General features: G+C 47.9%; 1 protein-coding gene across 2 annotated transcripts in view; it reads right to left on the minus strand.

Annotated features, from left to right (window-relative positions):
- The window catches only part of dntt (deoxynucleotidyltransferase, terminal), a 418,285-nt gene that overhangs the window by 242,741 nt on the left and 156,671 nt on the right, over positions 1–18,873 (minus strand). For both annotated transcript variants that reach the window (XM_078223496.1, XM_078223495.1), the window contains exon 3: positions 10,245–10,419. In XM_078223496.1, the coding sequence (XP_078079622.1) occupies positions 10,245–10,292 (48 nt within the window). In that variant the 5' untranslated portion in view covers positions 10,293–10,419. The remainder of the gene's footprint in view (positions 1–10,244; positions 10,420–18,873) is intronic.

Raw genomic sequence — 18,873 nt, forward strand, 5'->3', positions numbered from 1 at the left:
TAACTAATGTTTTTACAGTGCAACATCAAATCAAAGGTTTGTAGCCATTACATATTAAATGCATTGAACAGAACTATAAATTTGAGACGACATGATATAGAGAGAAGAAAGAATCACAATTGATCATTTTGGGCAGGATTTTCCAGGTTGACATCCCCCCCCACCCCCACCCCCCTCCCACACCGCCCCACTGCTGTTTCCCTGGTGGCACAGGGAGCGAACAATAGGAAACCCCATTGACAGCGGTAGGACTGGAAAATCCCAGTGCCAGCCACTGGCAGGCTGCTTCCAGCACCACCAAATACAACATGGTGAGGGGAGGGAAGGCAGAAAATCCCACCCAGTATTCAATTTGAAGGATTACAAAATTGTGCCAGGATTATCCTGCCATTTCACACCAGTCTGACTCAGTTGACCAAGTGAGCCAAATAGGTCTTCTGAGGTTCTTGTTCAAAGTGCCAGTGCTTATCAAAACATTGTTTTGTCTTGTATGATGATAAATAAAGCTAAGTTTTAATAATATTGCTGAAACTGAGTTTTAACCTCTGCCAAGCAAGCTGATATTTAGCCTCTACACTTCACACTCTCAAATCCTTCAACAGCAGACTGGGAGCCCTGGGAGCCAAATGCAACATGTCGCTAACTCTGGTCGGCTCCAAGTATGTACTTTAAATTCCGTGCTGCATCAGCGTAAATGGGTCTGACTGGGTCAAAATCCTGGAATTCCCTCCCTAACAACACTCTGGGTGTGCCCACACCTCAGGGACTGCAGCAGTTCAAGAAGGGAACTCACTACCACCTTCTCAAGGGCTACTAGGGATGGGCAATAAGTACTGGCCCACATCACAAAAATGAATTTTAAAAGTCCCACAGAAAGCTGCCCTTATGGCCTCCCTGAATGAGACTTCCAATTTCATGCAGGTTTGTGTAGAATTCTAAGACATTGCTTTGCGGAGCTGTGACTACTGGGAACTAGGTCAAGACCAGCCCAGATCATTTCAAACAAGATGCTTACAGTTAACCAAGAAATAAAATTTCCATTCATCTGAGATGGATGGAATTACAGCCTTGAGGAGTGAATTCCATTACCAATGTCATTTAATGTGATTGTCAGAATTTAGGATTTTTTTTGCAGTTCTTTTATTCATGGCAAAGGTTGTGTGATTGATGTAGGTTTAAGGGTACAATACAAAATTAGTTTGCACAGATCTAATATCAATGGTTAAAGGCTGCAGACATTCATAGAATCCCGACAGTGCAGAAGGAGGCCATTCAGCCCATCAAAGCTGCACCGACCAAAGTCCCGCCCAGGCCCTATTCCCGTAACCCCACACATTTACCCTGCTAATCCCTCTGACATTAGGGTCAATTTTAGCATGGCCAATCATCTTTGGACTGTGGGAGGAAATCGGGGCACCCGGAGCACCCACGCAGACATGGGGAGAAAGTGCAAACTCCACACAGACAGTGACCAAAGCCAAAATCGAACCTGGATCCCTGGTGCTGTGAGGCAGCAGTGCTAACCACTGTGCCACCGTGTGGCCCCTTTGAAATTGAATGTATGTGCTAAAGTCAAAAGACGCGACAGCATTGAATTCACAATTGATATATGAGGACCATCGGCTTTTTTTGATTCATTCATGGGATGTAGGCCTCACTGGCTAGGCTACCATTTTGTGCTCATCACTAATTGCCCTTAAGAAAATAGAGGTGAGATGCCTTCTTGAACCACTGCAGGCCATGTGCTGTAGGAACACCCATAGTGCTGATAGGGACAAGAGTGACACGATTTTGACCCAGTGACAACGAAAGAATGAGATGGTGTCTGACTTGGAGGAGAACCTAAAGGGGGCAACTTGGCTTATTCCAGCACCATTTATTGGACTGGTTGTCAAGAGGACGGCATGATTTCCTGTGGAAACTCCCACCCTAAGGAGCAAGGATGAGTAGCCGGTTTCAATGAAAGGTCAGAAACCAAAATACTGTGTGGTGCTGGAAATCTGAAATAGTATCAGAAACAGTTGGAAACACTTGGCATTATCAAGCAGCATCAGTGGAGAGAGGAAGCTGGGATTAACATTTCAGTGCAATGACCCTTTTTCAGAACCTTTAAATTGTGTTTTGTGATTCACTTTGAACAAAGGAGCACCTCCAAGGAACTTTCTGACCCAAAGCAGAGTCCCTGACCTGAAGCCGTAGCTCACTGTGTTGCAGTTACACATAATCTGAAAAATATAAATGTCAAAAATGAGCAAGACAGCCCAAGGAAGGGCCAGAGAGCAGTATTTATTCCCCCACTCCATCCGTTTACAAGGACATAAATGATTTGCAGTCGGTAATTGGGTTTCCCTCCAGCTATTACTCTCTATCTTCACTTGTTCTCTGTGCAATAAAACAGTTTATTAATTTATATCTGCTGTTACCTCAGCAAATTTTCTAGTTTGCCTTCAATAAGATTTGTAAAACATGCGTGAAGTCCATGTGAAAGACGCAATATCCAGTTTAGAACAACAAAAACTCTTCATGTTACACCAGTTAAACTTGGTCATTACCAGTACTCCAAAACGTTATATTGTAAAACCTCAGCACCTCTGTAGACAATGGGCATAATTCTCCCAAAATATTTCCTAAGTGCTGTCCCCAGCGAGAGAAACAGTGTGATTCCTGCCGTGTGGGTCAATGCAATCATGGTTGAAATCCACCCACACTTCGACATTTGTTTGGAGCTTGGGGTGATTCCTGCCGGGAAGGGGATGTGTGGAACCTAAAGACACTGGCAAGGCAGGCTCCTCAGAGATGAGGGATGCCCCAATCTCCAGACAACCCTACCAGCAGCCCCCTCCCCCCCCTACACTCAAAACACCGCCCCCAGCATCCACTGGCATCAAGTCCTCCATAACCACCATTCCCAGCTCCCCACCACAACTCCCTGTGAGCAACACCCCGCTATGGAGCCACCAAAGGCCCCCTTATTCAGGCGCTCACCCCTCTCATGTCCCTCCCTTAAACCCCTCCACCCCCATGCATGCCCCCTCTTCAGATCCCCTCACTCATGTCCCCCCGTCAGGTATGCCTCATGTCCCCTGTTAGGCCCCACCCCTTGGCAGTGCCAACCTGACAGTGCCACACTTCCTCCCACCCTGCCCCCACCGGTGTGATCTTCTCATCTGGGCCGAAATTCTCCCCTCTCGCCAGTCACAGAAATCATAGTGAGCGAGACATAAAATTTGGCGGACCATTTAAAGATCTGTTGAGCTCAAGTGGGAATTTCCGGACTCAGGGTGCACGCCACCGGAGAATCCCACTCATGTTCTCCATTTGTGCTGGCGTCCTGTTACACCAGCGAGTGGGGGAATACCGGGAGCTGAGTGAATGTAGCTTAAAACGGAAAATGCATATTTAAAAGAAGATTTATAAATGCGAATCTCGTTCACTGCCTCACTGGGCGTGAACCAGAATACATCACCGGCTTAGGGGAGAGGGGGCAGGGAGAATCCAAAATGTGTTTTTCCCGGTGCAAATCGCATTATGGCCCCTCTCGCTGGAGTCCCAAACCATAACTTCTATAAAAAAAGGGGTGGCACAGTGCTTAGCACTGCTGTCCCACAGCACCAGAGACCCGGGTTCAATTCCAGCCTCGGGTCACTATCTGTATGGAGTCTGCACATTCTCCCCGTGTCTGCGTGGGTTTCCTCCAGGTGCTCCGGTTTTCTCCCACAGGTTGATTGGCCATGCTAAATTGACCCTAGCGTCAGAGGGGGGTTAGCAGGGTAAATATCATAGAAACCCTACAGTGCAGAAGGAGGCCATTCGGCCCATCGAGTCTGCACCGACCACAAACCCAAGCAGGCCCTACCCCCATATATTTTACCCGCTAATCCCTCTAATCTACGCATCCCAGGACACTAAGGGGCAATTTTAGCATGGCCAATCAACCTAACCTGCACATCTTTGGAGGTTATGTGGGGCTATGGGAATAGGACCTGAGAGGGATTGTGTGGTCGGTGCAGACTCGATGGGCCGAATAGTCTCCTTATGCACTGTAGGGATTCGATGATAGCGCAATTTATTCCTGTGCATGCGGGGCTGGAGAATCACCCCCAATATCAAAGGGAGGCCGTAAACCTGGAATCCAAAATTACTTTCCTCTTTACTGATGATTCCAACTAGAGCAGAAGGGTTCCCAACTGAAAGACAGTAGCAATCAATTTATTGTAGGCAGCGGCTGGACAAGAAAGAGGGTCAGTGCAACAATTTGAACCGGAACTGTTGTGATAAAGTACTCCCCAGACTCTTGAAGCATTTGAAGAGAAAAACTCTTCAAGGCTACAAGAAAACGACAGAAGAGCACAACCAGTGAAGTTGCCCTTGCAATGGATACCCAGGTTTGAATGGCGTCCTCCTTTGCAGTAATCTTTCTATGATTCTATGGTTTTATAATTCTTCAGCTGTCTGCCTTGGTGACAATCTACACGCATTCTAGAAAAACAGATAGTAGCCTAGATAAGAACACTCGACTGTCACCTGCAGTAACTTTCCAGTTCTTTCAAATCTGCCAATCCTTCCCTGCTTCCAGACTCAGTGAAACCCAAATCTAAGTGAACTAAATGAGGATGAAAGATCATTAGCTGGAAGAGTGGAAAGATTAGTCTGATTGTTAAGACTTCGACAAGGGTGTGATCTAAATAAAAACCACAAGAACTGCCAGCATGTAAGCCTGACTTCTGCATCTGTGCCAGGATCAAAGAGGCAACTGCAGCTGCACCTCCGCTTTCTGTACTTTATTGACCTGAGACCCCATATCCCAGCAGCAATGCTTCTCAGGGCACCTATTCTAAACTGCTCTCCCATCTGAATTATTGGGCGGATTCTCCAGGCCTTCCTGACAGTGAGGTCTTCTGATCCCACCATTGTTGACCCCCTCCCCCCTCACTGCAGGGTCCCCGATGCCGGCACAGGTGGGGCATGCAAATTACCATCGACTTAGACTGGGCTGGAAGATCCCGTAAGAAGTTTAACAACACCAGGTTAAAGTCCTTGGACTTTAACCTGGTGTTGTTAAACTTCTTACTGTGTTTACCCCAGTCCAACGCCGGCATCTCCACATCTGGAAGATCCCGCCAGAGACTGATGGCGGGCTGCCTCCGCCGCGGCAAAGCCCACCAAAAGGAGACTGCAGAATTTGACCCATCGCCTTTTACGACTTGACAAATTGGCAATTTTAATCTTCATATATACTAGACAATTCAAATTGGCAAAGGTAGCTTTGAGGCTGCGTTCAGAGGGTGTATTCGAGACCAGCTGGTGTCTGAAGTTGAAAGCAGAGGATGGTTCCTTATGAGGAGGCCAGCAGTCAATTTGTTCACAAAGTGAAGACATTTGAAATGAAGAGCTCCTAACTCTACAACCTAACATCAGTGTCAGTAGGGATTCTATGATAGCGCAATTTATTCCTGTGCATGCGGGGCTGGAGAATCACCTCCTTCAAAAGTACAAAGGAACCAGTTAACTGAAGGACATCCCCTTAACCTGGTACTGTAATAAAAACCTTAATGGAAAATGATCAAATATCATTCTAGGTGGAGATGATGCATTCCGACCCTTGAGACACCCATCAATCGTGGACAGCTTCAGGCAAACCAATGGACACCACATGCTCCCTTTCTAAGGACATCTGGGCATGAGCATGCTCCCTCTACCACCCGGACACAAACACAGCCTTGGTTTTATCTCTTTATACTTGCACAAGGAATTATCTATTGAGTGCTCGCCATCTGAGTATACTTAACTTTAATTGATACAATTAATGGTTTCCCTTTTATCCTCTTTTTAAGTGAGGCTTAACGATTGATATTCACTAAATTTTTTTGAAACTCATCCAAAAGGAAGAAATGATTTTCCACATTCTTTATAAAGCATTGCATTACAAAGACTGACACATCCCGTGAACTGATGGTCTGCTTCCTAGGGTTTAAAAGAAGTGTCAGTAGAGATGATGGATGCATCTTTCAAAATTCCACAGTTTCTGGAAAGTTCCCAGTAATTGCAAAACTATGAATTTAACACAAGGCCGCAAGATATGGCAGAAGGGCAACATTCCTGTTCAGCAAGAGAGGAGGGAGGCAGAAACCAAGAAATGATGGGCAGAGATTTATCCTCCCTCTGGAAGCCAGCTGGCAGTCGCTGGCACCAGATGGGGGGTTGTTTAATTGCGCAGGAAAGGCTTAAGTCTGAGGTGGGAAGGGTCAAGAATGTGTGACATAAGGGCCTCATCCCGTCACCAAAAGTATTCAACCAGCATCTAGTGAAGGCTATGTCATGTGAACAATCCCCAGGGAAACACTGGCGTGTGTCTTTGCATCGTGGTTGGCGGAGGGCGGGGTGGGGGGGGGGGGGGCGGGGACGGACGTTGTATCCCTTCCTATTTGGGCAACCCATGCCCAACAGAGATACCCACCAGGGAATGGGCCTCCCACAGGTGAAGATCCTTGACTGACCTAAATACTGACCTCCTTTCCCCCTCCTGCCTGACTGGCCCTGGCAGCCCTGCCTGACCTACTTTCACTCCAGGCTCCCCCTGCCCTATCCCACTAAACCTGCAGAATCATCATGGCTAATTTCATAGAATCCTACAGTGCAGAAGGAGGCCATTCGGCCCATCGAGTCTGCACTGACCACAATCCCACCCGGGCCCTAACCCTATAACCAATTCCCTAGCTAGTCCCCCTGACACCAATTTAGCATGGCCAATCCACCTAACCCACACATCTTTGGACTGTGGGAGGAAACCGGAGCACCTGGAGGAAACCCACGCAGACACGGGGAGAATGTGCAAATCCACACAGACAGTGACCTAAGGCTGGAATTGAACCCAGGTCCCTGGTGCTACTTTAACCTGGTGTTGTGAGACTTCTTGCTGTGAGGCAGCAGTGCTAACCACTGTGCCACCTTTCAGAGCTGCCCAGGTCAGAGTCTGACCTGCCGTGGACAGTGAAATGGTTGAAAGTTGATCAGATGAGCTGAAATTGGCTTCTGCCAAATATGGTTGAAGACAGCAGACACACTGACGTCACGGTAATTGGAATGGTGCCAAGAATTAAAAAGTCGGAGCGGGAGACAATCTAGGCTGCAGTCAGGAAGGAGTGACCTGGTTAGTGACTGGAAGGCATGTGAGGAGAAGTCGCCATTAGTTCGATCACCAAGCCCCAACACGCATATACTAAGCAATAGGTCATTACTATTTTCTGTAGCTTGAAAGTAAGATTTAGTAAGTCCAACCCCACACGTAAGTGGAAACAATACTCTCTGTCTGTCACTATTCTTAGAGCTGGCGTCCAACCCCAGTGAGAGTGTTCTACAAGAGGACAAAAAGATTCTGCTGAAGGATGTATATATGTCTGAACTAAATGAGAAAATATTTGGCAGGTGTAGTAGCTGCCAGCGACAGTGGAAGGAGGCTTCAGGCCTACACTTGGGTGGAGGGAAAATTCCTACCAGTGGCAGCCAAATTCCAGGCTATAGGCCCCTTTAACGAAGAGGCAGAGAGCTGGACACATTTTTCAGAGCATGCCAGTGCTTATCTGATGGCCAATAATGGGGACAGTGACCTGGTTGTACCCGTTTTCTTAAGTACCATGGAGAGCAAGGCTTTCGTTGTCTTAAGAAGTTTGGTGCAACTAGGGATCCAGTGAGGAGTCAGCGGTGAGGTGGGGGAACCAATAGCGTACCAGAAGTTAGAGGTGGTTTCAATCCTTCTGAGCTTTCCTGGGTACCTATTCTGGTAAGAGCTGGAAACATCCAAAGTCTCTGACTTAAAATCAGAATATTAGAAGTTTGCAGACACAGGCTAATTGCCAAAAGGATTCTAAACTTCCTGGACAATTCCCAAGCAGTCCTTGCATCGGAACATGTGAGGGGTCCCTAGCACATTTTCCGGGCTACCTCTGGGGTATGACCCTCCTGGGAACAGAAGGTCTGGGCCATTATACTGCGGGTGGGTGCCTTCAATGTCCAAGACTGAGAATGTTTCAGTAGTAACATTAATGACTGATTTAACCGAGTTTGGAGGATAAGGCCTGCCAGACTGTGGTTGTGGGTGGTGGGGACAGCACCCAATACTTTCTTGAATAAAACCTTTTTAAATTTGCCCTTATGAATGTACTTGTTGCCGATATGAAGCATGGTTGAATGCACATGATCTTCTGCTGGTTAGCTCATTAATTATGCATCCATGAGGAGCTCGCTGAGTTTTGTGGCATGATGGGCAGCAAGTCGTCCACCCCACCATCGCCTCATTGGGCTGAAGGTCCTACCACCATATTTAAAAGGTACCTGGACAGACATTCACCCATTGCAGACCAGGAGCTCCGTACTACTCCTCCAGGGTCCTTGCAGCCACAGTGCTGGAGAAGCTGTCAGATGTGAGCAATCACATCCCAGGATACATGAGGGTGCCTCCAGCATTGCCTTTTGCTCATTTCTAGATGCGAGCTCCTCTGGTGACACACAAGGTCAAGCCAGTTCTCACCATTGCAGCGGCCCATGTTCACCAGCCTCTTGAACTTCTGGAGTCCCCGCATCCACTTGTTCGGCCTGGTCCTGTGCCATCTAACAAAGTGTCCCCATCTCTTCATCTGGATGAGAGCCATTACCAAGGCAGGGTTGCCTGCAGCCAGTCCCATCGAATAAATTGAAGTGATACATTTATTGAGCGTGCCCTTTACACATTTCCCTCCATCTCAAAGCCAGAAGGCCAGTGTTAAGCCCTTTATTGCCTGCTGTTTAGACATGGCAACTTCATCCCACCCCTTCCAGGTAAAGGGCATCCTGGAGGACCAGAGATGGGTTTTCCTCCCATTCATGCATGATTGCATATAGAGTCATTGCTCTTTCACCAGGGTAATGAGAACCATATCTAGGAGGATAAAGGTTTGGAGACATGAGTGGGCTACCCTCACCAGCCATGCCCCTTGGAGGCATCCAGCTCCTTCCCTCCCTCCCTTCATCCCTGCTTCAGACTGCAGCCAATGGGAAATGGCACAGAATGAACGGAGGCTCCACACCTTGCTGGGATCTTGATGTTGAGACCCAGGAGTTAGAAACAAATCTGCTGCAATGGGGGCTTCACCACAGAGGGGAGAACACAACTGAGCATGGTTGACATCCAGTTGCCTCATCATTATTAAGGGTGGCCCTTTAGCCGGCCACTTGTGCTGGCCTTGATCTCCACCCACCTAAAAATACCCTCCGCCCAGTTTGAGGGATCTCACTGACCGGCTGACTGTGTGGTAAAGGTCAGATTAGAAAAATGGTGCCCTGTCACTTTTCAAACTTGCTGCATCACCTCCACCTTTGACCAGAGATCAATCAGCTTTCCCCCAAACCCTACCAATATCACCATTTCTTTCCCCTCTGTCAACCTTTACCCTTCCCTCATTACCCTGGGATCCTATCACAATTCACCTCCACATGCCTTCCCCCCCTCAGAGCCAACCATTCTAATGCCCACCTTGACCCCTCCCAAACCACCAGTCTAGTCCACCCCCGTGTTGATGATCCTACAGTGCGTCAGTTGCTTGGTACTACAAAATCTTTAATTATATCAAGCCTGTCATATCGATATTATTTCCCTACATATTTTGGCCAGAATTTTACCGCCTTGCCCACCCCAGAATCGAGGCGGGCGAGGCTCACAGAACGGCTTTCCTCGTTGGCCTCAGGCTGGACAAGCCTTGGGTGGGCCAGGTGGTAAAATTCCAGCATTTGTGTTGTTCTTTGTTACCAATGACTTGAAACTCCTTAATGGCCGGGTGAGAATCCAACGGAAACTGGCTCCTCAAAATAAGATGTCAATTTTATCCAGTTGAAGATTATGGGGTGGGCTTTTCTGGCTGTTCCTGGCGGCAGGGTCTTCCAGTCCTGTTGACAGCGATCCCCACCGCCCCCCTCACCAAGGGTTCCCCAGCGGCGGAGGGTGTGAACAATGGGAAAACCCGTTGACAGTGGCGGGACTGGAAGATCCCGCAGCCGGCCAATGGTGGGCCACCTTCGCCACCGCAAGACACGCCATGGAAAGTCCTGCTCATTGTGTAACACGTGTTTTATTGACGCAGCACGGTTAGTTGTCTTTAATCTTCTCTGTTACAGAAATACATTGACCTCCTGCCCTCAGAGTGCTGGCAGGCCTTAGAGGAATCACACATGATGCTGCACATCACAAGTTAGATATGGGAAATAAAATTTACCTGCAGTTTATGCTGTTCCTCTATATTCACAGGCTTGCCCACAGCCATGCTGTCCGTGAACCAGGAAATGTCGAGCACCTTAAGCTTGTCCGCGTTTGACAGCTTCTGGTTTTGAATCCAGTCCCAAATTTCATTCCAAGAATTATTTTCTGTCACAATATGCGTGACAGAATCACTATCAAAAGGAAAGGGTGACAATTAGAATGTTATCTTTTATTTGGTGATCTTCAGTGTATGGCATTACAACATCTGTGCAAGTTGTTAATGTAATCCTTCAGAGTTAGAAGTACAGTTTATTACTGGAGTGAAAGTAACTGAAGCATCGCAATCACTAAAGATACTCCCCCAAAGTCTGCATTCAACACACAAGTCATGATTTTAATTAAGGTGTAACTGTGCTATGCTGTATCGGCAGAAAATGATTGGGTAATGTTGCAATTTAATTCTCAGCAAAGCTCCAAAATACCAGCAATTGACTTTCTAAAAAGAATTATTCAAATGAGGTACGTGTACGCGGAGTCAAATCAACTTGTTAGGGAACAAATTACTTGGGGAAATGCAGAGAAATGGAAAGGCAAGATTAAGGATTGTAAAACGTACTTTCTTGTAGATCAAGCTAAACTTGATGTGCACACCACAATTTAATTTTAGTCATTCAAACGCTATCAGACAGGAAACAGAAAAGAGGGTTTATTTTCAGCCTTCACTTGAATGTATATAACCCAAATTACAATTACTTGTGCAGACTATACTTGCTTTCCATTTACATGATAATCATAGCTCATCTCCCCTCACACTTCTCACAGAAAGAAATAAAAGTCTCTGTTTCCATCCTTCCTGCCTCTCTTTCTTTCTCACACACTTTGTCTTGTTGTCATCACTCAATCTCTCTGCTCGTTTCAAAACTTTCTTTAATGTTCTTCACTCTCTCCTAACCCTGTATTACACATTTTCACTACTTTCCCCCATAAGTCAGTGTGTTTTACTTGTTCCGTTGGTTTACTTTACTCTTTGTTTCCTCCATCAATGTCTTTTTTTAAAAATCATAGAATAGAATCCCTACAATGCAGAAGGAGGCCATTCGGCCTATCAAGACTGGAAAGACCACAATCCCACCCAGGCCCTATTCCCGTAACCCCACACATTTACCCTGCTAATCCCCCTGACACGAGGGTCAATTTAGCATGGCCAATCAACCTAACCCGTGCATCTTTTGAATGTGGGAGGAAACTGGAGCACCCGGAGGAAACTCACGCAGGCATGGGGAGAACATGCAAACTCCACACAGACAGTGACCCGAGGCCAGAATTGAACCTGGCTTCCTGGCGCTGTGAGGCAGCAGTGCTAACCTCTCTATTACTGTGTCCAGAGGTATGAAGGATTACATTGTGCATGTATGCTTACTACTCCTAAGCTGCAAATGTTAGTGCTTCACACATGTTGATCCAAATCTTCCGGGCTCTAGGTTGTAAGTAGATGCACATCAGGACTCTGTGGACGTCCTGACATACTTATATGGGAATTGCCTGAGAAGTGTTAACTTCTAATCGGCAATTTCAAAGAACAAAGAACAAAGAACAATACAGCACAGGAACAGGCCCTTCGGCCCTCCAAGCCCGCGCCGCTCCCTGGCTTCCTCTGCTCCCCAGGACTCTGAGTTAGAGTCGCAAACTTGGGACAGTTCCATGATACTTGGTTGGATAGTTACCCACGAAATGTTACACAGATGCAGCCTAATACCTGCGTAACTCCACAACCAGCCCCCCACCATCTCTCCCCACCCCAACTCAATTACCCCGCCCCTCCTGACAACCGATTCCGATGGACTACGCCCATCCCTGCTACCACAACCCCCCCTCCACCACCACCAACCCCCCGCCCCCCCCCCCCCCCCCCCCCCCCACTTCCTACGCATGACCCGACCAGCTGTCAGCAGGTATGAGTTTCCATTGAAGGTTTGTCTTGGCATGTCCTAACTGTAAGCCACATTGGAAACTTCCAGAAACTAACTAATTTGTAACACCAGGTGTATCAGGTGACGTGTGGCAGCCATCTTAAATCAGTGATTTCACTTATTTCTAAAATGTCCTTTAAAGAAGGATAATATACATTTGACCCATCAGTGAAACAAAAGATTAAGATTCCACCTTCACACGTCACATCATCAGAACGATAAATATACATGCACTTCTAATCTGCTCCTTGATATCATTACATAAAAATTAAAATGAAGGATCTACCATGAGAAATGCATTTAATACCGGGATAATATTACTAATCCACACTGACAGCAGTGAGTTTTGCCAGCTACAGGACCGTGGAAGTTTAGAAGTTCGCAGCACAGAAGGGGGCCACTTGGCACATTGTGTCTGTGCCAGTGCTATACTGGAGCAGTCCTCATAAGGAAAATTAAATGTTGCATGCTTCTGATTTCTTTATGTGCACAGCTGGCAAGTAAGGCTCCCTGTTGACAGCACAATCTTGCAAAATCAGTCCTTCAATATCAAGTAAAAATAGAACATGTCTATCTCTATAATTAAATACTCTGAGTCCCTAGTTTCACAGCATTTAAAGCCACCAGACTTGAAAACTGTCAAGGTGCCACATCGTTAAAGTGTTACAAATCCAGAAGGCGCAACAATGATTTTTTTTTTCCGTTCAATTATCAGGTATCCAGTGAACTAAATGTGAATGAATCACAAGCAGCAATGCGCCAGTGAAGAACAAGTGATCATCAAAACACCTTTATCTTCAAAGCTCCCATTTACAAAACAACCAAAGCAGCTAATCAACAGCTTGTTCCAATCTCTTCAGCAGACATTTATTTTGAGGCAGCATGCAAACAAGGAACAGGAGTAGGTGTGATGGCTTCAGCCAGGTTAATGAGGTTGGCTTGCTAGAGTATGAACTACCTGATGAGTCCTCGTTTGAAAACAGATACCCAATGAGTCCTTCGCGTTCCCCTGCTCGGACGGAATTTCACATTGGCCCAAAACCTAGACCCCCCGCCCCCCCCCCCCCGCCCCCCCCCCCGGGGTCAGGTGCCCCACAGCATGTGTCGCCTCACGGAAATGTCCTCTGTGCTTTTTGCTACCGCACGGAGGCATTTCCTGTAAAGGCTGCTGCACACCTTCCACTACCGCGTCCTCGCCTGTGGCCCGGATACACCTTGGCGGGCCTTGTTGCCGCCGGGCAGCGGAGGTCCCCCGTGGAGGTCCCTCTACGGAGGGATCTCCCCCAATTATCTTGGGGACCTGGGGTGGAGGGTGCTGCACGCAGCAGTGCCGTACAACCATTGGTTCTTTCGGTTCACGGGCTCCCAAGCTTGCCCCTTCCGTGGTCTTGTGAAGTCCGCGAACCATGTCTACGTTTTGTGTCTTAGGTTGCACTCCCTTTTTGTTTACCTGGAACACCTTTTACTGATGTTTTGTTTGCACTTCAGTCCCACGCTCCTGATCTACGGGCACTTGGTGCGGGGAGGGGTGGGTCGGGATGGCGACCTCCTCGTGAACCTGCTCCTGGGCCTGGCGAGACGCGCCATAAATAGGTCCAGGCAGCGGGCGATCGACGGGGTTGTCCATCCTGACTGTCTGCCCCTCTCCCGCGGCTACATTCGCGGCCAGGTGTCCCTGGAGAGGGAGCATGTGGTGTCCACGGGCGCAGTTGACGCCTTCCGCGCCTGCTGGGCACCGCAGGGACTGGGGTGCATTATAAACCCCGAAAATCACATTATGATTTGATGTTTTAAGTTTCCTTTGTGATTTGTTTTTGGTTCGGGCTTTTCCCCGTCCTTTTGGGGAGCTGCCCCTTTTACTTTGTCCTTAAGTTAATTTGAATGTGTTTACTTGGTTGGTGTGAAAAGACATACCTGATGAGTCCTTAGCGTTCCCCTGCTCGGACGGAATTTCACATCGGCCCAAAACCTAGACACCCCCCTCCCCCCCTCCGGGTCAGGTGCCCCACAACATGTGCCGCCTCATGGAAATCCCCACCTTCCACTACCGCGTCCTCACCTGTCGCCCAGAAACACCTTGGCGGACCTTGTTGCCGCCGGGCGGTGGACGTCCCCCGTGGAGGTCCCTCTACGGAGTGATCTCCCCCAATTATCTTGGGGACCTGGGGTGGAGGGTGCTGCACGCAGCAGTGCCGTACAACCGTAGGTTTTTCCGGTACACAGGCTCCCGAGACTGCCCTTTCTGTGGCCTCGTGGAGTCCGTGGACCATGTCTACGTTCTGTGTTTTAGGCTGCACACCCTTTTTGGTTTCCTTAAACACCTTTTACTGATGTTTTGTTTGCACTTCAGTCCCACGCTCCTAATCTACGGGCACCTGGTGCGGGGAGGGGCGGGTCGGGATGCCGACCTCCTTGTGAACCTGCTCCTGGGCCTGGCGAGACGCGCCATCAATAGGTCCAGGCAGCAGGCAATCGACGGGGCCGTCCATCCCGATTGTCTGCCCCTCTACCGTGGCTACATTCGCGGCCAGGTGTCTCTGGAGAGGGAGCATGCGGTGTCCACGGGCGCGGTTGACGCCTTCCGCGACCGCTGGGCACCGCAGGGGCTGGGGTGTATTATCGACCCCGATAATCACCTTTTGGTTTGATGTTTTAAGTTTCCTTTCGACTTTGTTTTTGGTTCGGGCTGTTCCCCCCTTCCTTTTGGGGAGCTGCCCCTTTTACTTTGTCCCTAAGTTAATTTGAGTTACTTTATTATGTTGGTACCCGAAAGAGCTACCTGATGAGTCCTTAGCGTTCCCCTGCTCGGATGGAATTTCACATTGGCCCAAAACCTAGACACACACCCCCCCCCCCCCCCCCCCACTGGGTCAGGTGCCCCACAACATGTGCTGCCTCATGGAAATCCCCACCTTCCACTACCGCGTCCTCACCTGTCGCCCGGATACACCTTGGCGGGCCTTGTTGCCGCCGGGCGGTGGACGTCCCCCGTGGAGGTCCCTCTACGGAGCGATCTCCCCCAATTATCTTGGGGACCTGGGGTGGAGGGTGCTGCACGCAGCAGTGCCATACAACCGTTGGTTCTTTCGGTTCACGGGCTCCCAAGCTTGCCCCTCCTGTGGTCTTGTGGAGTCCGCGGACCATGTCTACGTTTTGTGTCTTAGGTTGCACTCCCTTTTTGTTTACCTGGAACACCTTTTACTGATGTTTTGTTTGCACTTCAGTCCCATGCTCTTGATCTACGGGCACTTGGTGCGGGGAGGGGCGGGTCGGGATGGCGACCTCCTCATGAATCTGCTCCTGGGCCTGGCGAGGCGCGCCATTAACAGGTCCAGGCAGCGGGCGATCGACGGGGTTGTCCATCCTGACTGTCTGCCCCTCTACCGCGGCTACATTCATGGCCAGGTGTCCCTGGAGAGGGAGCATGTGGTGTCCACGGGCGCAGTTGATGCCCTCTGCGCCCGCTGGGCACCGCAAGGGCTGGGGTGTATTATCGAACCTGATAATCACCTTTTGATTTAATGTTTTAAGTTTCCTTTCAACTTTGCTTTTTGTTTGGGCTGTTCCCCCTCTTTTGGGGAGCAGCCCCTTTTCCCATGGCCAATTCATCTAACCTACCCATCTTGGGACACTAAGGGGCAATTTAACATGGCCAATCCACATAACCTGCACATCTTCTTTCTATTATCAATTCTCCAAACTTAATTTCTACAGAATCAATGCTCACTTTGTTGACTCATTTCCTTTTAAAATACTTACAAAAACGTTTGCTATCCATTTTTATATTTCTGGCCAGCTTTCTATCCTTATTAATCTTTTTAGACATACTTTGCTGTTTGTAATATTCTGTGTTTGACTTGCCATCTGTATTTGCACAATTATGTCCCTTTGCTTTACTCAAGATACAATCTTTAACTTTTCTAGTTAACCACTGATGGTGGGTCTGACCCATGGACATTTTCTTACTCGTTGGAATGTATCTGTTTTGTATATTGTGAAATATCATCTTAAATGTTTGCCACTGCCTCTCTATTGACCTATCCCTTAATCTAATTTGCCGATTCACTTTACCAACTCAGCTTTCATGCCCTCATAATTGCCAGTAATTAAGTTTAAAAACATTGAGAGAAATTCTCTATTTTCAAGGCTATTTGCAATGGCGGGAAGCTCTGGTGGCGCCATTCCCATTGACCAGAATAGCGGGATAGGATGCCAGATTCAGAACCTCATTAATTATGCCCAGGCGAGTTCCCATCCAAATCACCTGGGTGCTGATTCATCTGCCCACAGTCAGCTGATGGGTTCGAAGATCCCGGCGCCATATTTATGTACCAGTCCAGCACACTCCTATCACTCTCCCCAACCCACCTGTCTTCACCAGACCGTGCAGGATGTCAGCAACCCTGAGGGAAATGGTGAGCAATCTCAAAAAGAAGGCAGCACCAGCTTTCACCCAAAGCCAGTGCCCTCAGGGCCTTTAATCAAGGAATCCGGGCCCACTGGTAATTGCTCTACCCAAGGAATGATTGAGGCGAGGTAGTTGTCCAGGAGGCCAGGATGGTTGCTCTGATGAAGGGTCATCCAGACTCGAAACGTTGGCTCTATTCTCTCTCCACTGATGCTGTCAGACCTGCTGAGATTTTCCAGCATTTTTTCCAGCGTTTTTGTATCAGATTCCAGCATCCGCGGTGTTTTGCCTTTAGCCTATCTGTCATGCTGCTCACACTCCAATCTCTGTCCCCTCTGGGTAGGTTGCATCAATACAGGAGACCAGCATTTCACCCAAGCCCAAGCGCTGCTCATCCCCTCTGTTCACAAGTTCTTTCCTTTGACTAACTTGCACACAACATACAAGAGTGAGCCCAGACCGGTAGGGGGAATGGCACAGATCATCACCCTCACCGGGTTGGAGGAGGCTGCTGCAGAGCTCATTGGCATGGACAGGGATCGTTCCCATGGCAATGCAGAGCTGTGCCTCCAGCTGTCAGCTCACAGGCAGAGGTACAGAGGCAGGCAAGGGAACATTGGGCAGAGTTTCGAGAGTCTCTCAACAGGTTAGAGCAAATGATGAAGGGATTTGAGGAAATACGATTTCACCCAGAGGGTACTGATAATCCTGAACTCACTGCCTGAAAGAAGATAGAGGCAGGAACCCTCATGACATTTAGGAAGCTTTTTAATGAGCACTTGAAAAGCAAATAAATGCAAATGGAGTTCAGTGGGAAGACAACCCGCCACTGGGGTAAATTCAACGTGACTTTATGTTGGCAGGTTCCCAAGTTTTTGGCTCCAGCGAGATTCTCTGCTCCTGCCCTCTACCAAAGCCATGGCGGGATTGAAGAATTCCGTCCATATGCCGGAATTTTACCGCCTCGCCTGCCCAAGGCTCGTAAGATCCCACTTGAGGCCAATGGAGAATGCCGTTCTGTGAGCCTCACCTGCCCCATTTTTAGCGGTAAAATTCCAGTCATAGTCTCCGACCCACTCCTCTCTCCCTCAATCTGAATATAAAATTCTATCATATCATGGTCACTACTACGTACAGGCGCCTTCACTATGAGATCAATAATTATCCCATCTCATTGCACAATACCATAAGACCATAAGACATAGGAGCACAAATAGGCCACATGGCCCATCGAATCTGCTCCGCCATTCAATCATGGCTGATACCAATTCTTATATAGACTGCTCACAGGATGGTTCTGACCATGCTGTTCCAAGAAACTATCCCAAAAACATTCAATGAACTCCTCATCCAGGCAACCTTTGCCCATCTGGCTTTTCCAGTCTATATGTAGATTAAAATATCCCATGATTATCATTGTGCTATTCTGAAAATCTCCAATTATTTCTTCCTTTATGCTCCACTCTATCATGTGGAACCTATTAAGAGGCTTGTACACAACTCCTACAAGTGGCTTCTCGCCTTTACTATTTCTTATCACTATCCAAATCATTTCCTGAATTCCTGAACTTGGGTCATCCCTCTTTATTAAGTAACTACCATCATTAACTAACAGAGCTACCCTACCACCTTTTCCTTTTTCCTGTTCTTCCTAAATATCCTGCACCCTTCAATATTGAGATCCCAATCCATGTTGTCCTGCAGCCATGGCTATCAAGTCGTACTTATTTATTTCTACGTGTGCTCTCGGTTCATCTGTTTTGTTTTGAATGCTACGTGCATTCAGATACAGAGCTTTTAGTTTTATCATTTTATCCTTTTTATAACCTTTAGTCTCATCTGTTGATTTACTGTTAGACTGTACTCTCTATTCCTTCCTGTCACGGTCTGTTTTTCATTTCCCGTAATAGTACCTTCCTCATGCCTTGTCTCTGTCCTTTAATTGACCACATCTTCTAAAATTTTATCCCTAGTTACGTGGCTGGCAAGAGCATCAGTCCCAGCACGGTTCAGGGGTTGACCCTCCCAACAGTACAGATCGCACATTCCCCAGTACCGGTGCCAGCGTGGCACAAACTGGAACCTACTTCTCCTACACCAATCTTTGAGCCTTGCATTTGTCTCTCTAATCTGGTCTGTCCTATGCCAATTTGTATGTGGCTCATGTAATAGAGTCATAGAGGTTTACAGTATGGACACAGGCCCTTTGGCCCAACTTATCCATGCCATCCTTTTTTTAACCACTAAGTTAGTCCCAATTGCATGCA

Source organism: Mustelus asterias, chromosome 11, assembly GCF_964213995.1.
Source record: "Mustelus asterias chromosome 11, sMusAst1.hap1.1, whole genome shotgun sequence".
Classification (NCBI taxonomy): Eukaryota; Metazoa; Chordata; class Chondrichthyes; order Carcharhiniformes; family Triakidae; genus Mustelus; species Mustelus asterias.